The 26,225-nt window shown below is 46.0% G+C and overlaps 1 protein-coding gene across 3 annotated transcripts; it reads left to right on the top strand.

Annotated features, from left to right (window-relative positions):
- Window positions 1-556: 556 nt before the first annotated feature.
- Window positions 557-23,763, top strand: papolg (poly(A) polymerase gamma). Of its 3 annotated transcripts, none has more exons than XR_005053262.1 (25): window positions 557-713; window positions 1,824-1,991; window positions 2,499-2,565; window positions 2,715-2,796; window positions 2,909-3,018; window positions 3,336-3,389; window positions 4,014-4,125; window positions 5,935-6,024; window positions 8,484-8,622; window positions 9,134-9,206; window positions 9,349-9,469; window positions 10,148-10,232; window positions 10,337-10,390; window positions 12,436-12,555; window positions 13,383-13,492; window positions 14,017-14,138; window positions 14,473-14,639; window positions 16,088-16,206; window positions 16,465-16,634; window positions 16,848-16,925; window positions 17,115-17,303; window positions 19,454-19,537; window positions 19,675-19,734; window positions 19,876-20,777; window positions 20,994-23,763. XR_005053262.1 is itself a non-coding variant. In XM_036988142.1 (24 exons), exons 1-24 carry the CDS (start codon window positions 697-699, stop codon window positions 19,981-19,983), a joined length of 2,499 nt encoding a protein of 832 aa, XP_036844037.1. In that variant the 5' UTR covers window positions 557-696; the 3' UTR covers window positions 19,984-23,763. The 3 variants fall into 3 exon arrangements, 1 of the variants encoding a protein (XP_036844037.1); XR_005053261.1 differs by having other exon boundaries at window positions 19,876-21,934; window positions 22,022-23,763; XM_036988142.1 differs by having other exon boundaries at window positions 19,876-23,763.
- The last annotated feature ends 2,462 nt before the right edge of the window (window positions 23,764-26,225 follow it).

Here is a 26,225-nt window from a genome sequence, read left to right as displayed (position 1 = left end):
TGCAGTGAGAATGTTTCCCCAACTCCATGTAAGACCACTGGACGTGATCCCATTGCTGCCACTAATGTAGTAGGAGAAAATGAGAGCTGCAGCAGGGACTCGAACTATGGCTAAAAAGAGCCTAATGCAGCCTATGCCACAAAAGGGAAGATGCAGTACAATGCTCACAAACACTAGGTGTTACAGTCTTTTAAAATACATTCTTTGTCATTACAGTCGTTTCAAATACTGTAGTATGCTCACAAACGTAATGAAGACCAGGTCCCATGCCATCCTCATACACTGCAGTAGCATGGCATCATACACTTTATTATAACAAAATAATGTAATTTGACATTTGTTTACATGGCTTTTTCAAAATGTTCCCTCAAAAACTCAATGGATTATTGATGAACAAGTTCTATACCCATATGGTGGGAAGTGAGTATAACTACCGCATATATCATGTTATTGTGACAACTCAAAGTCAGTACACAAAAACAAAAAAGTCCACTGCGGATGTTTATGGATTTATGACCGGAAACGACGACAGAATCTCACTGCGCAAAGCTTGTCGGGATACAGAGACTGCTTGAGCGCCATATTGGAGTGTAACTAACTAGCTATTGTTATAAATAGGGTCGGGGCTGCTGCTGGCTGAGTTTACATGTTTTCTACAAGTTTGTTCTAAGGAAAAGAGAAAGTTATCGGTGGGTCATGAAAGAAATGTCAGCGTAAGTTGCACATATGCTTAAGACATTGTAATGTTGTTCACTCTTCAACATGTGTGCTGTTGTAGAAATATGATCGAATATGTAACGTTAGCTAGCTAGGCTAACACTGCTAGCTAGTTGCTAACGAACGGCTATCATCACAACAATGCGAGGCTGAGGGAGTTAGCGTAGCTAACAAAGGCCTAGCTATTTGGTGCATCTGTTAACTTTGCTAACTTGCTCCCCGACATCATATATATTTCTAAAGTAGCTTGATGACTCGATGGGTTTTTATATGTCGTTGTTTTGTATTTCATTATAGCTAACTAACGTTATCTAGCTAATTGTTGATTAACGGTATTTTGTTTATAATCAGCGCTAGCTAACTTGTTAGCTAACGACGTTAACGTTCCAGCCTTTGAGTTCCTGTTTTATAACTAGATGGTCATATAGATGTATTTTCGTTAACGTGTGCTAGCTACCCAACTTAATAGCCAACGTTGTTGCTAACTAACTTGCTTACAAATGCGCTAACATTAGCTGGCTGGTTTATTTTGTTGTAAACGTCCCTGTCTCTAGTGACCTATACCTGGTAATTTGGAGCTGACGCCTGCGTCCCGGCGTCATGGCAGACAGATACTGACCTCGTTAGTTACCTATTTGTGCTTAATCTATCCAGACCAGCTCAATGAATCGGAAATGAATGAAGCACCATCAAAGTAACTTTAAGTTAGTCCCCGGTTTGTGTCTTTGTGTTTACTTTTCATCCAGTGTGTGCACTAAACATAGGATGGCTCTTCAAATGCGAATATTGTTTATGGCATGTAGCTCACTATAGAGTAAATTTGGTGGCTTGGGGAAACAAAGCAAAAAAATATATTGCTAACATTTAGGTAGCTACGTGATAACGAGTAAACAGATTGCTCAAGAAAGTATTGACTTCCGGTGAATCAATGTAGTCAGGGCTGAATTCCACAAAGCCTGGTCCGCTCAATTCCGTTGGTGGAGTTAATCAGGAACTTCCTTCACTTTTGCGTTTAGTCGGCTAGGCTGCAAACAACTTTGAACAATTCAACAGGGCATCTATCATATCTATAACATACTATTCCTCCTCTCTGTTGACTTGTACAGGAACAGTAACAGTATGCATGGCGGGCAGCAGCCTCAGAAACACTATGGCATTACCTCATCCATTAGCATGGCCTTCCCCAGGGAGGTGGACCATCAGTACACACACAAGCTCAGCGAGGCCATGAAACCCTTTGGGGTGTTTGAGGATGAGGACGAACTCAACCACAGGTGAGATGTTGTTCTCATGAAATAAAGAAAAAATGCCTGCACAGAGATGAATACTCCCATAGTTTATTTGTATTTTTTATTGTGCAATGTTTCCACCCGGATGTCTTTGTCAGACTTAACCCAACTAAGTAAAAAAACAAAATGTGTTTACTTACACACCTGGGCCCGTATTAAAAAAGTGTCTCAGAGGAAGTGTGCTGATCTAGGATCAGCCCCCACCTCTCCTTATAATCGTATTCATTAAGATCTAAAACATAGAACTGATCCCGTATCAGCCGCACTCGTGCACTGAGACTTTAAGTGAATACAGACGCTGGTTGAAGTTGAGTGGTATTTGTTCATTTAGATTCCCTTTATTTTGCTGAAATGTTTTCCAGGTTAAAGAGTTACAGGTTTACGTTCTTTTCATGTGTGTTTGGGATATGCTGGGTTTCGTATGTGTGTTTGGGATATGCTGGGTTTCGTAGTGGACAGGTGAATTGATTGACATTATGCTACTTCCCACAGACTCGCAGTTCTTGGAAAGTTGAATACATTTGTCAAGGAATGGATTGCCGAGATCAGTGAAACGAAGGTAGGTTCCTAGGAAGAACAACGATGACTGAACTGTGTGTGCATTAGTGGTTGCTTTACAGAGAGCACATCATTCCTACTCTGCTATGATATCAATGGGAGAATGATGTGTAATACATGTTGACTGATATTGACATTAATTCCCCTCAGAACCTCCCACCATCGACGATAACCAATGTGGGGGGGAAGATCTTCACCTTTGGGTCTTACCGGCTTGGAGTTCACACTAAAGGTAATGTCCTATCCTGACTTCTTAAAGAGAACACGTGCATGTCTGCATGAGACACCTGTTGTGTGCTGTCAAATGTGTAGCTAAGTTTTGTTTGTGTGCGTTTGCGTTGCAGGGGCGGATATTGATGCCTTGTGTGTATCGCCGCGACACGTGGAGAGGACAGACTTCTTCGACTCATTCTTTGCGAAGCTCAAACTGCACGAAGAGATCAAAGACCTACGGGTGAGGTTAAATAAAATAAACATTCTCAGGATAATATTCGTATAGTAAAAATAAAAGAAAGGAATCTCCTATTTTATTGAACAGTGTGCGAGAGGATGACAGTGTAGGGGAAAATTAAGAGCGATTGTGTCAAAAGGCAGTAGACCGGATTGTAACCTACGTTGACACTGTAAATGTGCCGGAGGCCGAGGCATGACCACCAAAATTGCCAGTCCTCAAGTTATCTCCTTAATGTATATTATGGCTATCATCTCTGTTCTGCTGTACCTTTGACTTGGCCTGTCAAATTGCTTTAAACATGACACTTATTCTTTCAGGCGGTGGAGGATGCCTTTGTACCTGTGATCAAATTCAAGTTTGACGGCATCGAGGTAAAGGGGGTTTTGGATGTACAAATGGTGTCTACTTCAACACTCTGTGAGATGGGTATACCATCAGAGTGGATTTTCACCAACCCAAATCTTTAACGATGGAGCGAACACATTCATTCAACATTCACATCCAACACCTTTACGTTCATATTGAACTAGAACAGAACCCAGGTCAGGCTGTAGATCAACCTCAACACAGTCTTGAAGTTAAGAACAGACCCTGGAAATGAGAGGTTTATGATGCAGCTCGTTTCTCACCATGCGTCAGACCCAAGATTGCGTGTCTTTTTTGCATATTTGAACAGAAAGCATAGGTAGCTATAGTATACTATTGGCATAAACATAATTATAACATAATCACTATTTAATCATCACCCAAAATCACAATATCCTGTAGTAGATACAGACTATAAGTAGTATTGTACTTCAACATTTTAGAATTCACAAACCTTCAATAGGAGTACTGATCTAGGATCACGTTTGGCCTCTTTCCCCCCCCCCCCCCCCCTTTTTTAAAGTCCTACTGAATTAGCAGGTGGTCCCACCTGATCCTAGTTCTGTACTTCTACTGAATTTAAGCCCAGTGTAATTAAAGTGTACCTGCTCTGTCTTGTTGCTGGGCAGATTGACCTGCTGTTTGCGCGGCTGGCTCTGCAGTCCATCCCAGATAACCTGGATCTGAGAGGAGACTCCCACCTGAGGAACCTGGACATCCGCTGTATCCGCAGTCTCAATGGTACTAATGCTCTCTCTTCCTGTGGCGCTAATGCTCTCTCTTCCTGTGGTGCTAATGCTCTCTCTTCCTGTGGTGCTAATGCTCTCTCTTCCTGTGGTGCTAATGCTCTCTCTTCCTGTGGTGCTAATGCTCTCTCTTCCTGTGGTGCTAATGCTCTCTCTTCCTGTGGTGCTAATGCTCTCTCTTCCTGTGGTGCTAATGCTCTCTCTTCCTGTGGTGCTAATGCTCTCTCTTCCTGTGGCGCTAATGCTCTCTCTTCCTGTGGCGCTAATGCGCTCTCTTCCTGTGGCGCTAATGCGCTCTCTTCCTGTGGCGCTAATGCGCTCTCTTCCTGTGGCGCTAATGCGCTCTTCCTGTGGCGCTAATGCTCTCTTCCTGTGGCGCTAATGCTCTCTTCCTGTGGCGCTAATGCTCTCTTCCTGTGGCGCTAATGCTCTCTTCCTGTGGCGCTAATGCTCTCTTCCTGTGGCGCTAATGCTCTCTTCCTGTGGCGCTAATGCTCGCTTCCTGTGGCGCTAATGCTCGCTTCCTGTGGCGCTAATGCTCGCTTCCTGTGGCGCTAATGCGCTCTCTTCCTGTGGCGCTAGTAGTAATAATACATTACATTTAGCTGATGCTTTTATCCAGAGCAACTTATGCAAGCATACGTTTTACACAGGAATTGTACCCACAACCCTTGGTGTTCAAGCACTATTCTCTACCTGCAAAGCCACACAGGACTAGTACATAGGGTTCAAAACAGAAATGCTATTGCAACCTCTTTGCAATGAGACTAAAAGCGCAAGAGAAGTTTTGTTTTAATACAAATGATGCCATCAGCTGAGTACATACATTTAGAAAGTTCACAAAAGATCTCGTAGTCTTCCCTCCTTGTAGGTGTCACCTCCACAGCTATACATTTTGTAATCCCAATGAGTTTCCCTCCTTTCTCCTGTGGAGTGTCCATGGTCCTCTCTTTGTTTAGCCAGATAGTCAGAATCACACCCGGTTCATCTTCATTGTCCTGGGTCTGACCCTGCTCTCTGATCATAGGCAATTTCCTCTTATCTGATTAGGTCAACCTTTCAAAATTAGCATACACACAGTTTCATGTCCTGAACTCCATTAATACTCACAGTAATCATTCACCAAACAGGAGACAAACTACAGTTTATCTTCAAACATGTTACATTTTAATGGAATCCATCAACAGTAATATACTGAACAACAACAGTTAAGAGAGTATGAATACTTTCTGAAGGCACTGTACGTAGGAATATTACATGGTACATAGAACATAGTACTGTACTAGTATGTAGTAATACATGGTACTACATAGTACTGTACTAGTATGTAGTAATACATGGTACTACTTAATACTAGGACATAGTAATACATGGTACTACATACTGTACTAGTATATAGTAATACATGGTACTACTTAGTACTAGGACATAGTAATACATGGTACTACACATAACCTCGTATTAGCACATGGTACTACATAGAACCAAGTACTAGTACGTGGTACTACATATAACCTAGTACATGGTACCACATTGAACCTAGTATGTAGTAATACTTGGTACTACATATATTACTACGTACTAGGTTCTATGGTACTACATACATGATACCCATACCTGTAGTCATGTTAAACTCTGATGTTATAGAATAACATCATATCTGTAGCCATGTTAAACTCTGTTACCCAACTACAGCACCAGCTTTGGAATGACATCAGTGTGGAACTAACATCCCTCCCTTTACTCTTGTTGTGAGCAATTAGACTTTTCTGAGACTAGTGATTTCTTCTCTCTCGTCCTCCAGGCTGCAGAGTGACAGATGAGATCCTGTACTTGGTACCAAACAAGGAGAACTTCAGACTAACCCTGAGGGCTATCAAGCTGTGGGCCAAACGTGAGTCAGCACCTAGAATAGAATGTCATATATTTGTCATTTTATATTTACCATTTTAATAATTTAGGATATTGAGGTCATTTAATATCTACCATTTAATATTATAGGCTGTAATGTATGATATTTAGCAATACGATTTTATCCAAAGTGACTTAAAGTAATGGGTTCATACATTTTCCGTACGGGTGGTCCTGAGAATGGAACACACTACCCTAGCATTGCAAGCACATACCACCCTGCATCCCACTGCTGGCTTGCCTCTGAAGCTAAGCAGGGTCGGTCTGGATGGGAGACCAGAAGCTGCTGGATGTGGTGTCGGAGAGCCAATAGGGGGAACTCTTGCCTCTGGTCTAAGAAGATCCCAGGGCAGTGAAGGGGACGTTTCCCTGTGTAGGGTGCCATCTTTCGGGATGGGACGTGAAATGGGTGTCCTGACTCTCTGTGGTCACTAAAACTCACATGGCACTTATTGTACGAGTAGGGGTGTTGACCCCGGGGGTCATGGCTAAATTCCCATGGCCACCTAATAATCCACCTCATTCCTAATTGGCATGTATCACTCCTCACCTCTCCGCTGATAGCTGATGTGTGGTGAGCGTGTATCACTGGGGTGGATGCTACACATTGGTGGTGGATGAGGCGAGTTTCCCCCTTACTGTGTAAACAGCTGTGACTACATGGGCTGATAGAAAGTCACTATATAAATCTATTATAACCAGCTGAGTTACAGAGGACCTCTCTATACATCTATTATAACCAGCTGAGTTACAGAGGACCTCTCTATACATCTATTATAACCAGCTGAGTTACAGAGGACCTCTCTATACATCTATTATAACCAGCTGGGTTACAGAGGACCTCTCTATACATCTATTATAACCAGCTGAGTTACAGAGGACCTCTCTATACATCTATTATAACCAGCTGAGTTACAGAGGACCTCTCTATACATCTATTATAACCAGCTGAGTTACAGAGGACCTCTCTATACATCTATTATAACCAGCTGAGTTACAGAGGACCTCTCTATACATCTATTATAACCAGCTGGGTTACAGAGGACCTCTCTATACATCTATTATAACCAGCTGAGTTACAGAGGACCTCTCTATACATCTATTATAACCAGCTGAGTTACAGAGGACCACTCTATACATCTATTATAACCAGCTGGGTTACAGAGGACCCCTCTACACATCTATTATAACCACCATTGCAGACAGCACTCTACTGTAGGGCACTGTGTGACCCGGGGACGTGCTGTGAGGCACTGTGTGACGTGCTGTGGGGCACTGTGTGACGTGCTGTGGGGCACTGTGTGACGCGCTGTGGGGCACTGTGTGACGCGCTGTGGGGCACTGTGTGACGCGCTGTGGGGCACTGTGTGACGCGCTGTGGGGCACTGTGTGACGCGCTGTGGGGCACTGTGTGACGCGCTGTGGGGCACTGTGTGACGCGCTGTGGGGCACTGTGTGACGCGCTGTGGGGCACTGTGTGACGCGCTGTGGGGCACTGTGTGACGCGCTGTGGGGCACTGTGTGACGCGCTGTGGGGCACTGTGTGACGCGCTGTGGGGCACTGTGTGACGCGCTGTGGGGCACTGTGACGCGCTGTGGGGCACTGTGTGACGCGCTGTGGGGCACTGTGTGACGCGCTGTGGGGCACTGTGACGCGCTGTGGGGCACTGTGTGGCGCGCTGTGGGGCACTGTGGGGCGCGCTGTGGGGCGCGCTGTGTGGCGCGCTGTGGGGCACTGTGTGGCGCGCTGTGGCGCGCTGTGGGGCACTGTGGGGCACTGTGTGGCGCGCTGTGGCGTGCTGTGTGGCGCGCTGTGGGGCACTGTGTGGCGCGCTGTGGGGCACTGTGTGGCGCGCTGTGGGGCACTGTGTGGCGCGCTGTGGGGCACTGTGTGGCGCGCTGTGGGGCACTGTGGGGCACTGTGTGGGGCACTGTGGGACCCTGTGGGGCGCGCTGTGGGGCACTGTGTGGCGCGCTGTGGGGCACTGTGTGGCGCGCTGTGGGGCACTGTGGGGCACTGTGTGGGGCACTGTGGGACCCTGTGGGGCACTGTGGGACCCGGGGATGTGCTGTAGGGCACTGTGGGACCCGGGGACGTGCTGTAGGGCACTGTGTGATGTGTTCATTAAGGCACACGTAACATTTCTAGATATATTTTAAGACTGGGGAAACTAAATGTAGCTTTTTTTCTTGTACTTCCCCTTTTCTGGCTGGTCTTTTCTGGCTGGTCTTTTCTGGCTGGTCTTTTCTGGCTGGTCTTTTCTGGCTGGTCTTTTCTTGGCTGGTCTTTTCTGGCAGATTTTTTCTGTTTTGAACCTACTGAATATGACTCATTTTGTTAACACATTTTATGCACACGTGAATGTTAGTTGCTTTGCAATAAAGCATCTGGTAAATGGCATATATGATTACCCCTGTCCCCCTCCCTTCCCTGTCCCCCAGGCCGTGGGATCTACTCCAACATGTTGGGCTTCCTGGGTGGAGTCTCCTGGGCCATGCTGGTAGCCAGGACCTGCCAGCTCTACCCCAACGCTGTGGCCGCCACTCTCGTACACAAGTTCTTCCTCGTCTTCTCCAAATGGTACACAAGGAGCCCCATTACCCTCAATTTACATTCCACATCCAGGACTCACAAAGCATCTCAGAGCAGGATAACTCATCTAGGATTGTGCCTTTTTTTTAAATCACAATGTATAAGGGAGACCTGACTCTAGATCAGCACTACTCTGAGGCACTGTGTGTATGGGCCCTGATTAGTTTATATGGGTGATGATGATGTGGGCTCTGATTGGTTTAAATGGGTGGTGATGATGTGGGCTCTGATTGGTTTAAATGGGTGATGATGATGTGGGCTCTGATTGGTTTAAATGGGTGATGATGATGTGGGCTCTGATTGGTTTAAATGGGTGATGATGATGTGGGCTCTGATTGGTTTAAATGGGGGATGATGATGTGGGCTCTGATTGGTTTAAATGGGTGATGATGATATGGGTAGCCTGTGTAGTCGATGACCCGCTATGATAAAGAAACATTGTTGCTTTGAAATCTCCATTGTTTTGAAAGGCTATCAATTTACTCAATCTGTTTTGTAGGGAATGGCCAAATCCTGTGCTTTTGAAACAGCCCGAAGACAGCAATCTGAATCTGCCTGTTTGGGATCCACGAGTAGGTGTCTGCTGTTGAGTTTGTGTGTGTGTGTTTGAGATACACAAATTTATAAAATGCTTATTTTGAAGATGCTGTGTGTGTCTGTGGGAGATGAAGCTGCTCTTGCCCTGTGTCAACTCTCCTCTCCACCCGTCTCCAGGTGAATCCGTCAGACCGGTACCACCTGATGCCCATCATCACGCCAGCCTACCCCCAGCAGAACTCTACCTACAACGTCTCCTCTTCCACACGCACCATCATGAGCGAGGAGTTCAAATACGGTGGGTACCTAACTCCTGATCTAGGATCAGCCCCCCCCACCACCATCCCTCTGTCCATAATATTGTGTTCATTATGAGCTAAAAGGCACAACTGATCCTGGTTCAGGCCACCAATACATAAATATGTAGGCAGATGTGACTGCGAGTCGCTTTGGATAAATGTGTCGGCTAAATGGCCCAAAAAATAAATCAATATTTCTCTCTATATGCAGCAGGATTCATCTCAATGCTTTCTTTTACATCCTATTATTGCACCGTGCAGTGAGGAAGGCTTTGTGCTAATTCTGTATAGTGGTCCTGTATGATAGAACATGGTGTTCATTCTAAATGTCTCATCTGGGAAACCTAGAAGTAGAATCTTGTGTAATTGTGTCAGATGTTTGATTATGTTCTGCGGGTGTCTGTATGAGAGGAGACCCTAACCAGCCTAGAGAATTCTCCCTCCCCTAAACAGAGACTCTCAGGAAAGCAATGGCCAAATGTTCCTTCCACTTCTGAAATCCAGAAGATGTGAAGTCCTGATTTGTCTAAATGATCAGTGAGGGGGGGGGTCTGTGCAACCGGAAGGAAGTTCCTCGTTAATCGCTGCATCCCACATTCTGTTGATGGATGCTATGACACCATCCTATGTTACATGCGTCTGTCCACAGGAGATGACTAAATGTGTTCCACCAACAGGTCTCAGTGTTACAGATGACATCCTTCAGGGGAAAACCGACTGGTCCAAACTGTTCCAGCCACCCAACTTTTTCCTGAAGTACAAGTACGTATTTATATATATTTTTTTAATGTTTAGAACTGTAATTGGTTATGAATGTTGAAATAGTAGGTGTTTATTTGCAGCCAATGTGTTTTTGTCTTTAACAGGCATTATATTGTTCTGACTGCCAGTGCTTCCACAGAAGAAAACCAATTAGAATGGTAAGTGTTTTGTTTTACATGGGAATGTGGCGCTCCTAAGGTCCTACAAAATATCTGTTTATTTTACCCCGGCGGGCATTTTACCCCCGGGCATTTTACCCCAGGGCATTTTACCCCCGGGCATTTTACCCCGGGCATTTTACCCCAGGGCATTTTACCCCGGGCAAACGAGTCAAACGGGTAAAAGCAACTCTTTTCTATTATATTGACGAGATGGTCGAGTGTCTGCTCTGACAATGGAAATACTTGTCCTCAAAGATGGAAGGCATTGACTTTATTTTTTATTTCACCTTTATTTAACCAGGTAGGCTAGTTGAGAACACCTTTATTTAACCAGGTAGGCTAGTTGAGAACACCTTTATTTAACCAGGTAGGCCAGTTGAGAACAAGTTCTCATTTACAACTGCTACCTGGCCAAGATAAAGCATAGCAGTGTGAACAGACAACACAGAGTTACACCTGGAGTAAACAATTAACAAGTCAATAACACAGTAGAAAAAAAAAGTCTATATACATTGTGCGCAAAAGGCATGAGGAGGTAAGCGAATAATTAAAATGTTGCAGGGCCTGAATGAAATTGTTTTTTGTTGTTTTCCAGTGTTTGTTTTTTGCCAGGCATAATGTGACCCATGTCGTCCAAAAACATTATACTTTTGACTCACCTGTCCATAGAACATTCTTCCTAGAGTCTTGATGATCATCCAGGTGCTTCCAGGTGTTTTTTTTTTTTTGCCAAACTTGAGTCAACTTGCTGGATGAGATGGGTTCTATTATGTCTGGCGAAAACCAAACCCTGCATTCCACAGTAAGGGCCTCATACCAACGATCAAGCGTTGTGGTGCTAGTGTGATGGTTTGGGCAATCATTTCCTGCCTCAGGACCTGGACAGCTTGCTTTAATAAAAGGAACCATGAATTCTGCTCTGTATCAGAGAATTCTACAGGAGAATATCAGGCCAATATCAGGCCGTCTGTGAGCTGGAGGCCAATATCAGGCCGTCTGTGAGCTGGAGGCCAATATCAGGCCGTCAGTCTGTGAGCTGGAGGCCAATATCAGGCCGTCAGTCTGTGAGCTGGAGGCCAATATCAGGCCATCCGTCTGTGAGCTGGAGGCCAATATCAGGCCATCCGTCTGTGAGCTGGAGGCCAATATCAGGCCGTCTGTGAGCTGGAGGCCAATATCAGGCCATCCGTCTGTGAGCTGGAGGCCAATATCAGGCCATCCGTCTGTGAGCTGGAGGCCAATATCAGGCCGTCCGTCTGAGCTGGAGCACATCTGGTTTATGCAGTGATCTAAAACACACAATCAAGACTACATGAAAAGGGCTAAAAAGCATCAACTTTGAGGTTTTGGAATGGCCTAGTCAAAAGTCCAGATCTAATCCCAATTGAGATGTTGTGGCAGGACTTGAAACGAGCAGTTCAGGCTTGAAAACCCACAAATGTTGCTGAGTTAAAGCAGTTCTGCATGGAAGAGTGGGCCAAAATTCCTCCACAGCGATGTGAGATACTGATCAACAACTATAGGAAACATTTGGTTGCTGTCATTGCAGCTAAAGGAGGCACAACCAGTTAGTGTAAGGGGGCAATTACTTTTTCACACCGGTGATTTGCACTGCACAATTTTGTTATTTATTAAGTAAGTATATTTTGGGGGGGTTATTTGTAAACTCAGGTTCCCTTTTATATAATATTATGTTTTGATTGAAGATCTTATAACATTCAGTATCACAAATATACAAAAATAGAGGGAATCAGAAAGGGAGCAAATGCCTTTTTCACGCCACTATGTATTTGCACCCCTGTGTCAATACGTTAGAATCACCTCTGGTTGCTATTTACAGCTGTGAGTCTTTCTGGGTAAGTCTCGAAGAGCTTTGCCTTTTCAGAAACCTAAACCGTGCTTTGTACAATATTCCAAGTTCTCGTCGTGACTGGATAAATGGAATGCTCAAAGGCGTCCATTTTAAAAGGTGGCCCAAATCTAAAGATATGTCTCTGACCACAGTAATGTTATCAACCTCCTGTCTGTTCCTCTCCCTCTAGGATTGGTCTGGTGGAGTCTAAGATCCGTGTCCTGGTGGGGAACCTGGAGAGGAATGAGTACATCACCCTGGCACACGTCAACCCCACATCCTTCCCCGGGAACAAGGAGAGCTGTAGCGAGTGAGTCTTTAGGCTCCACACCTTTTGAAGTGTGAAGGCACCAGAAATATTGGGGTTGTGTTCATTAGGGCACAAGACGGAAACCTTTTTTTTTTTAAAACCTTTTTGCACTGAGCGAGTTTATATTGCATGGCCTTGTGCCCTGCGTAGGTGGATATTTCACTTAATGGAATACTTTGAGGTTTTGGCACTGAGGCCCTTTATCTACTGACGCAGAGTCAGATGAACTCGTGAATATAATTTTGCGTGCAGTTTGAAGGACGTTGCTAATTAGCGCTAGCGCAATTGCTAACTAGAATTAGCACAATGACTGGAAGGCTATGGGGATCTGCTTCGTTACGCTAACGCTAGTTAGCATTTTTACATATACATTTTTAGTAATTTAGCGAAAACTCTTATCCATAGCGACTTAGTTATTGGATCGATCTTAAGGTAGCTAGGTGAGACAACCACACCTTAGTCATAGTAATTACGTTTTTCCTCAAAGTAGCGACAAGCAAAGTTGGTGCTAGTCGGAGAAGTGCTAGTGCAAAGCAGTCAAGGGTGTTTGTTTTTTAGTGAGACACCCCACAGGGCGAACTGACCCAAGCTACCACCAGGGAGCACATGGAGATGATTTGGATCTTGTCTGTCTTGGATGATCAGATTGAAGCATTTTTAGATGTTTGGTAAATGTCAGACAAATATACCCAGCTGATGGTGGTGGTGGGTCTTCCAACAGGAACCAGTTTATCTCCTTGTACCCAGCTGATGTTAGGGGTGGGTCTTCCAACAGGAACCAGTTTATCTCCTTGTACCCAGCTGATGTTAGTGTTGTCTTCCAACAGGAACGAGTTTGTCTCCATGTGGTTCATTGGGATCATCTTCAAGAAAGTGGAGAACGCTGAGAGTGTCAACATCGACCTGACCTACGACATCCAGTCCTTCACAGATACAGGTAATACCACACACACGCTCGCACGGTTAGTTCACCCAAATTACCAAAGGACCTATTGGTTTCCTTCGGCTGTAACAGACTGCTGACAACAGTCCATGCTTTGGTTTAGTGTCCCCGGCACTGTTACCACATGCTCACGTTTTAGCATTTGTGGCACAAATCCCATTCAAGTCATGGGGCTGATTATTAGCATTTTTGGCGCGTCATGTTCAAATCATCTATAAGTGATTTCGTTGAGCTTCACAATCAATTCTAGATACTTTTGGATGATTTGAATATGAAAAATGCTAATAGCGGTCCGATGACTTGAATGGGATTTGTGCTACAAATGCTAAAACGTTAGCATGTGGTAACCGTGCCAGGGAAACTAAACCAAAGCATGAATTGCTGTCAAATTGTGTCCGTAGAACTGCTTCTATGCTAAGGAAACTAATGTGTAATTTAATCATTTGAGTGAACTATCCCTTTGACATCTGTATATGCTGGTAGAGAGCTCTAAATGACCCCATGACCCCTTTCTGCAGTTTACAGGCAGGCCAACAACATCAACATGCTGAAGGATGGGATGAAGATCGAAGCGACACACGTGAAGAAGAAGCAGCTCCACCAGTACCTTCCTGTTGAGCTGGTGCAGAGGAAGAAGAGGGTAGGATGGATGCTCTCTTCAGGCAGAGGCTCTAGACTCCATTCATTTTTCTGCCATTCCTTGTCTCCTTCTCAACCCTATTTCAAGGGCCCTCCCCTCGCCCCTTGTTCTCAATGCGTTTTGAAAAGGGGGCCAGGAGAGAGGATATTGAGGGGAGCTACATTGAGAAAAGCCCGTGTGTAGTTTAGATATTTGTTTATTTATTTATTTATTTTAAGAAATGCATTTGAATAAAACACCATCATTGTGATTGGCTTTGTATTTAAGTTCTCTCTCCTTGTCCCTCTGGCTTCCCTCTCTCCACACCCATCTTTCCCCACTGCCCTCCCTACAGAGCATAGTGGAGCTGAACCGGAACTCCAACGGCGGGAGTTCCAAGCGGTCCTCTCTCGACGGCAGTCAGCTGGACAGTTCCAGAGACACTGACTCCGGGACTCCCTTCAGCTCTCCCACCTCCGTCTGCAAGCCGTCCAGGCCGGCCGCCTCAGACACAGACGACAGGTGGGTACTCCTCACGGAGAACCAGGGAGACTTGTATAATTAAGCGATAAGGCACGAGGGGGTGTGGTATATGGCCAATATACCACGGCTAATGGCTGTTCTTACGCACGACGCAAAGTGGAGTGCCTGGATACAGCCCTTAACCGTGGTATATTGGCCATATACCACAAACCCCCAAGGTGCCTTATTGCTATTATAAACTGGTTCCCAACGTAATTACAGCAGTAAAAAGACATGATTTGTCATACCCGTGGTATACGGTCGGATGTACCACAGCTGTCAGCCAATCAGCATTCAGGACTCGAGCCACCCATGTTTATAATATGTTCAAGGCTACAGCAGAAGATCGGTCACATGTAGTTTATGCTTGTACCTCATCACTACTGAACATAATGGTACCGTTTGACACTAGAAGTTTTAGGATTTTGTTTCCTGAAAAATGTATTATTCCCAGATACATTTTCTTTCCACAATTGAGAAAAGAAATGAAATGTGTATTTTTATTATTTGATGTTCCTTGTTTCAGGTCATCATAACATGTTTAACTTAATAGTGCAATTATGAATATAACAATATTCCTCTTGTTCTGTCCCGTACCCCCCCCCCCCCCCCCCCCCCCCCCAAGCTGCCAGCCAATCATCTTGTTGTTCTGTCCCGTGCAGTTTGACACCCCCCCCCCCCCCCCCCCCCCCCCCAAGCTGCCAGCCAATCATCTTGTTCTGTCCCGTGCAGTTTGACACCCCCCCCCCCCCCCCCCCCAAGCTGCCAGCCAATCATCTTGTTGTTCTGTCCCGTGCAGTTTGACACCCCCCCCCCCCCCCCCCCCCCAAGCTGCCAGCCAATCATCTTGTTGTTCTGTCCCGTGCAGTTTGGACCCCCCCCCCCCCCCCAAGCTGCCAGCCAATCATCTTGTTCTGTCCCGTGCAGTTTGACCCCCCCCCCCCCCCCCCAAGCTGCCAGCCAATCATCTTGTTCTGTCCCGTGCAGTTTGACCCCCCCCCCCCCCCCCCCCCCCCAAGCTGCCAGCCAATCATCTTGTTCTGTCCCGTGCAGTTTGACACCCCCCCCCCCCCCCCAAGCTGCCAGCCAATCATCTTGTTGTTCTGTCCCGTGCAGTTTGACACCCCCCCCCCCCCCAAGCTGCCAGCCAATCATCTTGTTGTTCTGTCCCGTGCAGTTTGGACCCCCCCCCCCCCCCCAAGCTGCCAGCCAATCATCTTGTTCTGTCCCGTGCAGTTTGACCCCCCCCCCCCCCCCCCCCAAGCTGCCAGCCAATCATCTTGTTCTGTCCCGTGCAGTTTGACCCCCCCCCCCCCCCAAGCTGCCAGCCAATCATCTTGTTGTTCTGTCCCGTGCAGTTTGACACCCCCCCAAGCTGCCAGCCAATCATCTTGTTCTGTCCCGTGCAGTTTGACACGCCAATCATCTTGTTGTTCTGTCCCGTGCAGTTTGACACCCCCCAAGCTGCCAGCCTCTCTGTTTGTGGAGAGCAGCTCCTCGGTGCCAGACGTCTCGCCACCCAGGACCGATCAGGAGAAGGGGTTGTCCATCCCCGTCATTGGATCAAGTGAGTGTCCAGCGTTCGTCTCTCCTCTCAGATATACGTGGTCTACATACTAGTGTTGTTGATAGTCACGGCTGTGAAAAATGACACTAAAGAAGTGTTGAAATGTCGTTGATTGGCTTATTAACCTGTCTCCCTCTCAATCATTCTCTCTCCCCCTCACTCCCCCCCCCCCCCCCCCCCTCATTTCTCTCTCTCCTTTCTGTCTTGCTCTCTTTCTCCCTTGCCTTCTCTTTCTCCTTTCCTCCTCTCTCCCTCTAGAGTCCAAGCCCTCTGCCCCAACGGGCCCAGTCGGTAGCACCATTCCTACGGTAGTGGGTAGGAGCGTGGTCTCTCTCGGCACTACAGAGCAGCACCAGAACGGATCCAAGAGACTCCACTCCCCTACGCTGGAGGATCAGTCCAAGAGGCTGAAAGACAGCGCAGAGCCGGTGAGTTGAATTTGTATTGTAAAATGAATTCCCCCGACTCCCCAGAACACCGGTTACATCTAGATTACTCAACAGAACCTCTACATGGAAACCTATTGCAGGTTTGCTAGAGCTCCCGTAGAAAACAATGACTCCTGTCAGTTTGAACAGAAACGATGTGCACCGGTCATGGTGCACACACACACTCTTATCGTCTCTGTCCTTTGTGTACAGCTGGCTGATGTGTTGACCTTCAAGGAGCCGTTCCCTCCATCTGGCGACGGCAGGGAGCAAGGGGACGGAGTCCAAGTGGTGAGAACCCCTGTTTACCCCTTCCCCCTCCCCGTTAACGGGATTCAAGAAATACACACGACAGCCCCACACAATACCCAATTTTAAAAAAAATACAAAATGTCCTTTGTTGGTGTGAATGCCACTTTGTGATTTTGACACAGAACACAACTTGAATGTTCAATCATTCATTGGGTTTTTCACCCCCAGGCGAGTCCTCCAGCAGGCAGCACCATTCCTACAGTAGTAGGCAGGAGCGTTGTACCCTGCCTGGGCTCCTCTAGAGATACATCCGGCCCGACAGAGCAGAACCAGAACGGAGCCACCGCTGCAGCCAAGAGACCTCACTCCCCCACACAGGACGGACCCCCCAAGAGGATACGAGACCCTGCAGATCTGGTGAGGGGGAGTGGTCCCTGGAGGGATATGTCACATCCAGACTAAATCCTGTCAAATGCTTCGTAGACTAACAGTGAAATGCTTTCTTATGCCTTATTTTCCAACCATGCAGAGATAAAGATCAAATATAGTGACATGAGGAATAAATACAAAGTGGATAACAATGAGTAAAAATAACATATATACAGGAAGTAGCAGGTAATAAAAGGGCTATATACAGGACATAGAGGGTAATAACAGGGCTATATACAGGAAGTAGCGGGTAATAACAGGGCTATATACAGGAAGTAGCGGGTAATAACAGGGCTATATACAGGAAGTAGCGAGTAATAACAGGGCTATATACAGGAAGTGGCGAGTAATAACAGGGCTATATACAGGAAGTGGCGGGTAATAACAGGGCTATATACAGGAAGCGGCGGGTAATAACAGGGCTATATACAGGAAGTAGAGGGTAATAACATGGCTATATACAGGAAGTAGCGGGTAATAACAGGGCTATATACAGGAAGTAGCGGGTAATAACATGGCTATATACAGGAAGTAGCGGGTAATAACAGGGCTATATACAGGAAGTAGCGGGTAATAACAGGGCTATATACAGGAAGCAGCGGGTAATAACAGGGCTATATACAGGAAGCAGCGGGTAATAACAGGGCTATATACAGGAAGTAGAGGGTAATAACATGGCTATATACAGGAAGTAGCGGGTAATAACAGGGCTATATACAGGAAGTAGCGGGTAATAACATGGCTATATACAGGAAGTAGCGGGTAATAACAGGGCTATATACAGGAAGCAGCGGGTAATAACAGGGCTATATACAGGAAGTAGCGGGTAATAACAGGGCTATATACAGGAAGTAGCGGGTAATAACAGGGCTATATACATGAAGCAGCGGGTAATAACAGGGCTATATACAGGAAGCAGCGGGTAATAACAGGGCTATATACAGGAAGCAGCGGGTAATAACAGGGCTATATACAGGAAGCAGCGGGTAATAACAGGGCTATATACAGGAAGCAGCGGGTAATAACATGGCTATATACAGGAAGTAGCGGGTAATAACAGGGCTATATACAGGAAGCAGCGGGTAATAACAGGGCTATATACAGGAAGCAGCGGGTAATAACAGGGCTATATACAGGAAGCAGCGGGTAATAACAGGGCTATATACAGGAAGCAGCGGGTAATAACAGGGCTATATACAGGAAGCAGCGGGTAATAACAGGGCTATATACATGAAGCAGCGGGTAATAACATGGCTATATACAGGAAGCAGCGGGTAATAACAGGGCTATATACAGGAAGCAGCGGGTAATAACAGGGCTATATACAGGAAGCAGCGGGTAATAACAGGGCTATATACAGGAAGCAGCGGGTAATAACAGGGCTATATACAGGAAGCAGCGGGTAATAACAGGGCTATATACAGGAAGCAGCGGGTAATAACAGGGCTATATACAGGAAGCAGCGGGTAATAACAGGGCTATATACAGGAAGCAGCGGGTAATAACAGGGCTATATACAGGACATAGCCACTTCCTGTATATAGCCGTGTTATTACCCGCTATGTACGTATAGGAAGAGGTAAAGTGACTAGGCAACAGGATAGATAATAGACAGTAGCCGAGTCCAGGTTCTCTCGTGCATGGCTCAGTGTTGCTTGCCTTGGAAGCGATCATACGGCATTTAGCTGCTCTGGTAGGCTCACGTTGCTGGGCAGCTTGCGGCTGGCTTTCCCTTAGTAATTCGTGATAGTTTGCAAGCCCTGCCACATCCGCCGAGCGTCAGAGCCAGCGTAGTGGGATTCAATCTTAGTCCTGTATTGCCGCTTTGCCTGTTTAATGGCTTGTCGGAGGTCGTAACGCGATTTCCTGTAAGCTTCCGGATTAGTGTCCCACTCATTGAAAGCGGCAGCTCTAGTCTTCCGTGTGGATGTTGCCTGTAATCCACTGTTTCTGGTTGGGATATGTACGTACGGTCACTGTGGGGGCACGACATCGTCGATGCACTTATTAATCACCCTTTTCACTATTGTCTCACTGGAGCTGTATAAATATATTTTTTTTTGAGGGGCAATGTTTTTGCACGGATTAATGAGGTCATGATGTTGTCAGTCTCTCACTTTCTTTCCCTCTCTCTCCAGCTGGTGTCCGGTGATGACTCTGCATTCAAGGAGCCGTTCCCTTTGTCTAGCGACGGCCAGGAGCAAGGGGACGGAGTGAACGTCGTGAGTACTCTCCTTTCAACCCACTGCACCCCGAACACCAACTGAACTCTGGAAATACACACCTCACATTATTCAGAGATTTTATGTCAGTCAATTATTGCATTTCATTAATTTTTTTGTTTTGTTTCTCTTAACAGGAAAGTCTTGGAGGGGTAAAGGCTATGCCTATTCCAACTATCGACACATCAAGAACACAGGTACTTTACTGATTTTTATTAGCTAGAATGCATGAAAGCAGTCTTCAAATGAATAGTTGATTTTGACATCTTATAATATGCGTGTCTGTGTTCATGCACGTGTCTGCTTCTGTGTCTGTCTCGTGTGTGTCTATTCTCCAGAGACTTCCCAGTATGGAGCTGCCAGACGTGACCTCTCCCCTCCCCAGCAGTAACCACCAGCGGGTGGTTAAGAACTCCATCAGACTAGCCCTCAATAGGCACAGGTAACCCCAGGTAACGCCCCCCCCCCCCCCCCCCCCCCCCCCAAACCCCTTCCTTCACGAGGCCAGGACCTACAACACTGACTAGCTCCAGACCTGAGAGATCCAAAATCAAGACTACTGTGGTAAAACCTAGTGAGGAAGCCGATTTTTAACTCTCCCGCTCACCCCACCCTGTCACTGGACGATGTGCAACGACAGTCCCTTGTTCCCCCCCCCCACAAAAAAATGTCATCTCTGTTTCTATGGTCCCCTTCCCAGTTGAGCCTGAAGCAGAAATTAAAATGCTGATTTAAGATTGGGTTGGAGAAGAGTTGGATTTATTTATTTATTTTTTTGTAAATTTCCCCCCCTCTTCCTTTACTGTGTAGTTTTAAATGGCCTTAACGTGTCGATGCTTGCTACTACACCTGTCTGTACCATCCTACTGTTTTGACAAATGGGAAAGTTCTACAGTAGGTGTAGTTTATTGTACATAACTCGTCTTTAAAAAATAAAAAAAAAGAATCACAGACGTTTAGTCTTTCCATACAGCTGTTATAGTTTTATGATCTAAAATGAAGAAAAAAAAATGTTTAAAAAATGTATTGCCCCCCCCCCCACTGTTTGTCAACCACATTACAACGTGACCTTGATAGCCAATCTCAGCCTTCCCACCCAGTAGACTCAGCAACTTGGGTTGTGTTCATTTGGGCCCAACATATGAAAATGTTTTGCAACAGAAACCTAAAATGAGCATTCCTTTTTGGATAAGTTCAGATGGTACCTCCCTTTTTTCTTCCTGTATATTCCCCCCTCTAGGTTAACAGGACCTCCTGTGTATATCCCTTCCTCTTGGTTAGCAGGACCTCCAGTGTATATCCCTTCCTCTTGGTTAGCAGGACCTCCTGTGTATATCCCTTCCTCTTGGTTAGCAGGACCTCCTGTGTATATCCCTTCCTCTTGGTTAGCAGGACCTCCTGTGTGTATCCCTTCCTCTTGGTTAGCAGGACCTCCTGTGTATATCCCTTCCTCTAGGTTAACAGGACCTCCTGTGTATATCCCTTCCTCTTGGTTAACAGGACCTCCTGTGTATATCCCTTCCTCTAGGTTAACAGGACCTCCTGTGTATATCCCTTCCTCTTGGTTAGCAGGACCTCCAGTGTATATCCCTCCCTCTAGGTTAACAGGACCTCCTGTGTATATCCCTTCCTCTTGGTTAGCAGGACCTCCAGTGTATATCCCTCCCTCTAGGTTAACAGGACCTCCTGTGTATATCCCTTCCCACTAGGTTAACAGGACCTCCTGTGTATATCCCTTCCCACTAGGTTAACAGGACCTCCTGTGTATATCCCTTCCTCTTGGTTAGCAGGACCTCCAGTGTATATCCCTCCCTCTTGGTTAACAGGACCTCCTGTGTATATCCCTTCCTCTTGGTTAACAGGACCTCCTGTGTATATCCCTTCCTCTTGGTTAACAGGACCTCCTGTGTATATCCCTTCCTCTTGGTTAGCAGGACCTCCTGTGTATATCCCTTCCTCTTGGTTAGCAGGACCTCCTGTGTATATCCCTTCCTCTTGGTTAGCAGGACCTCCAGTGTATATCCCTTCCTCTAGGTTAACAGGACCTCCTGTGTATATCCCTTCCTCTTGGTTAGCAGGACCTCCAGTGTATATCCCTCCCTCTAGGTTAACAGGACCTCCTGTGTATATCCCTTCCTCTTGGTTAGCAGGACCTCCAGTGTATATCCCTCCCTCTAGGTTAACAGGACCTCCTGTGTATATCCCTTCCCACTAGGTTAACAGGACCTCCTGTGTATATCCCTTCCCACTAGGTTAACAGGACCTCCTGTGTATATCCCTTCCTCTTGGTTAGCAGGACCTCCTGTGTATATCCCTTCCCACTAGGTTAACAGGACCTCCTGTGTATATCCCTTCCTCTAGGTTAACAGGACCTCCTGTGTATATCCCTTCCTCTAGGTTAACAGGACCTCCTGTGTATATCCCCCCCCCCCGCCCCCTCTAGGTTGGTTAACAGGACCTCCTGTGTATATCCCTTCCCACTAGGTTAACAGGACCTCCTGTGTATATCCTTTCCTCTAGGTTAACAGGACCTCCTGTGTATATCCCCCCCCTGCCCCCTCTAGGTTGGTTAACAGGACCTCCTGTGTATATCCCTCCCTCTTGGTTAGCAGGACCTCCTGTGTATATCGCTCCCTCTTGGTTAGCAGGACCTCCTGTGTATGCCCCCCCCCCCCCTCTAGGTTGGTTAAAAGGACCTGTGTACATCCTCCCTCTTCGTTAAAGGGCCTCCTGTATGTTCTCTCTCAAGCTTTGACACCCACTAGAATAGAGAACCAACTCTCCTGGAGATCTACTGGGTAATTGTAGGCTTTTGCTCCAGCCCTGCACTAGATTCACACACCTGATACAGCCAACCAGGGTCCTGAGGGGCAGATCATTAGTAGAATCAGTTGTTTTTATAGTAGGGTTGGAACACAACCCTGCGTGCGGTAGGCTACTGTTCCCCAGGCAGCTCTAGAACCCAGGGAATGTGCTGAACATGAGGGACTGGACGGTTGTGTTGCGCTAGCAGGGTCATGGTTGTGAAGTGGTTCACCGCTGGATTTGTGTTACGGAAAGGGTTTCAAGCTTTTGCTGGTGTGTGTGTGTGTGTGAGGATGTTGGTGTACATGAGTTAGTGTGTGTGTGTGTTGTAATTCCCTCAGTGTGGGGTGTTGATCCTCTGCACCTCCCGTGGAGGTTCTTAAACATGGCGTCTCCTGGGGTCATCCTAGCCTGAGTCCCAAAAAGCACCCTATTCTATATATAGTGTACTACTTTTGGCCCTGGTCAATAGAAGTGCCCTCTGTAGGGAATAGGGTGCAATTTCAGATGCGGTCTGGTCGAGGAGTTGACCTCTCAAATCAAATTTCAGGACTCGTACTCACAAAATTTCTGAGTACGAGTGCTGATCTAGGATCAGGTCCCCCTTGTCTATATAATGTTGTTCGTTTTAAGCAATCGGCCACGAGCGGGTGTGGTATACGGCCAATACTCCGCGTCTATGGGCTGTTCTTATGCGCAACGAGGAGTGCCTGGATACGGCCCTTAGCCGTGATATATTGTCCATATTCCACAAACCCCCCGAGGTGCTTTATTGCAATTATAAACTGATTATCAACGTAATTACACTAGTAAAAAATAAATGTTTTGTTATACCCGTGGTATACGGTCCGATATACCATGGATGTCAGCCAATCAGCATTCAGGGCTTGAACCACACAGCTTATCTGATTTTTAAATGTCAAAACCGACTGTAGATCAGCTGTGGTGCTCTGAGGCCCTTTTGAGTACAAGCCCTGCTCTCCGTTAAACAGTGATCTCTCTCTCTCTCCATTCTACCCTGGTTCGGTGTACAGAAAGCATCTGCTGGCATCCCAAATGGCACCCTATTCCCTACATGGGGCTCTGGTCAAGAGTAGTGCACTAAATAGGGAAATAGGGTGTTATTTGGGACTCACCCTATGTATTATAACAGGTGTATTCTCTTCATATCTTTCTGTTTTCTTATTGCTTTGTGTGTATTTGTACGGTTTTGTATCATCTGCTCTAACAGCTGAAGCCTCTCAATGACTTTTACACCACTCGGTTTTCCAACAGCTTTCTCTGTGCTTTTTGAGAAACAATTAAACAGGTCATTTATCAGTTTTTTTTTTTGTAGGGCAACAAGTTGTATTGGAAAAAGGTATTTTTGTATGTATTGTCTATCACCTTTAAACGAGACCATTAAATCCATAAAACCCCTAGCTCTCCTTTTGTCTTGTTTTGTCATCTCATTGACTGCGTTCCCTGTAGACTCTAGAGAATCATTGTATCACCTAAACTGTTGTGAAATATCTTTCCAATAACCTAAAACTTTGTATTTTCAGCTTTTTGAAGCTGAAAGTAAAATGCACAGAACGGATCTACCGCTTACCGGATTGTCTTTAAATGGGAATGACAGGTCTATAACTCACATTTCTATCTGAAACTGAAATGATTCACAACTACATAATGGACCTATGTTTATCATCCAGGCTTCTAATAAGAATCAATGAATTAGAACTGGACTGGACTGGTTTTAGATGGATGTTGTAATGGAACTGGACTGGTTTTAGATGAATGTTGTAATGGAACTGGACTGGACTGGTTTTAGATGAATGGAACTGGACTGGACTGGTTTTAAATGACTGTTGTAATGGGACTGGACTGGTTTTAAATGACTGTTGTAATTGGACTGGACTGGTTTTAGATGAATGTTGTAATGGAACTGGACTGGACTGGTTTTAGATGAATGTTGTAATGGAACTGGACTGGTTTTGGATTAATTGTACAGCATATCAACATGACATCAGATGTTGATCCCTTCAGTGTTTATTTATCAGTATGGAAAGCAAATCAGATCCTGTAGCACAGTTAAAGATACTGTGGTCAGGATGCCAATGTCGTTTCAACATCTTATCTACAATGGATCTAAAACTGCAGACAAAACATCCTGAACCATTTATAATTGAATACGTTTGTGTGTGAGACTACCTGGTTGGCACCGTTGATGCAGGCAGTGCCTGGTGAAGTGTCTGTACCCTGGATCTTCTGACTGGTACCACTAAAGCCAAAGAGTTTGTTTCATCGAAAACCAATGTCATTAAGACAAGGAGTTACTTAGAAATGCTTAATGGCAATAATGCCTGAAACAATTGGCAATGTAAGGTGCCATGGCCTGTAGGCTAAGGTGGTGGGATCATCCACTGTAAGGTGCCATGGCCTGTAGGCTAAGGTGGTGGGATCATCCACTGTACATCTGGTCTGCTACATACAGACGTGGCCAAACGTTTTGAGAATGACACAAATATTAATATCCACAAAGTTTGCTGCTTCAGTGTCTTTAGATATTTTCGTCAGATGTTACAATGGAATACTGAAGTATAATTACAAGCATTTCATAAGTGTCAAAGGCTTTTATTGACAATTACATGAAGTTGATGCAGAGTCAATATTTGCAGTGTTGACCCTTCTTTTTCAAGACCTCTGCAATCCACCCTGGCATGCTGTCAATTAACTTCTGGGCCACATCCTGACTGATGGCAGCCCATTCTTGCATAATCAATGCTTGGAGTTTGTCAGAATTTGTAGGTTTTTGTTTGTCCACCCAGCTTTTGAGGATTGACCAGAAGTTCTCAATGGGATTAAGGTCTGGGGAGTTTCCTGGCCATGGACCCAAATATTGATGTTTTGTTCCCCGAGCCAGTTAGTTACCACTTTTGCCTTATGGCAAGGTGCTCCATCATGGAAAAGGCATTGTTCGTCACCGAACTGTTCCTGGATGGTTGGGAGAATTTGCTCTCGGAGGATGTGTTGGCACCATTCTTTATTCATGGCTGTGTTCTTAGGCAAAATTGTGAGTGAGCCAACTCCCTTGGCTGAGAAGCAACCCCACACATGAATGGTCTCAGGTTGCTTTACTGTTGGCATGACACAGGACTGATGGCAGCGCTCACCTTGTCTTCTCCGTACAAGCTGTTTTCCAGATGCCCCAAACAATCGAAAAGGGGATTCATCAGAGAAAATGACTACCCCAGTCCTCAGCAGTCCAATCCCTGTACCTTTTGCAGAATATCAGTCTGTCCCTGATGTTTTTCACTAATGCTGCCAAACATACCCTCGTAAAACTGACCATCCTACCGATCCTCGACTTCGGTGATGTCATCTATAAAATACCCTCCAACACTCTACTCAACAGACTGGATGCAGTCTATTACAGTGCCAATCCGTTTTGTCACCAAAGCCCCATACACTACCCACCACTGCGACCTATATGCCCTCGTTGGTTGGCCCTCGCTTCATACTCGTCGCCAAACCCACTGGCTACAGGTTATCTACAAGCCCTTTCTGCTAGGTAAAGCCCAGCCGTATCTCAGCTCACTGGTCACCATAGCAGCATCCACTCGTAGCACGCGCTCCAGCAGGTATATCTCACTGGTCACCCCCAAAGCCAATTCCTCCTTTGGTCGTCTTTCCTTCCAGTTCTCTGCTGCCAATGGCTGGAACGAACTGCAAAATTCTCTGAAGCTGAAGACTCATATCTCCCTCACTAGCTTTAAGCACCAGCTGTCAGAGCAGCTCACAGATCACTGCACCTGTACATAGCCCATCTATCTACCTACCTCATCCCCATACAGTATTTATTTGTCTTGCTCCTTTGCACCCCAGTATCTCTACTTGCACATTC

This window comes from Oncorhynchus mykiss, chromosome 1 (assembly GCF_013265735.2).
Source record: "Oncorhynchus mykiss isolate Arlee chromosome 1, USDA_OmykA_1.1, whole genome shotgun sequence".
Classification (NCBI taxonomy): domain Eukaryota; kingdom Metazoa; phylum Chordata; class Actinopteri; order Salmoniformes; family Salmonidae; genus Oncorhynchus; species Oncorhynchus mykiss.
This window is presented reverse-complemented; position numbering and strand designations above follow the sequence as displayed.

Excerpts from the sequence above, each read along its gene's own strand:
- papolg (XM_036988142.1), top strand. Across the intron at positions 13,493-14,016 it reads CCAGTCCTTCACAGATACAG|TTTACAGGCAGGCCAACAAC; the intron begins GTAATACCACAC and ends CCCTTTCTGCAG. Across the intron at positions 16,207-16,464 it reads CATCCCCGTCATTGGATCAA|AGTCCAAGCCCTCTGCCCCA; the intron begins GTGAGTGTCCAG and ends CTCTCCCTCTAG.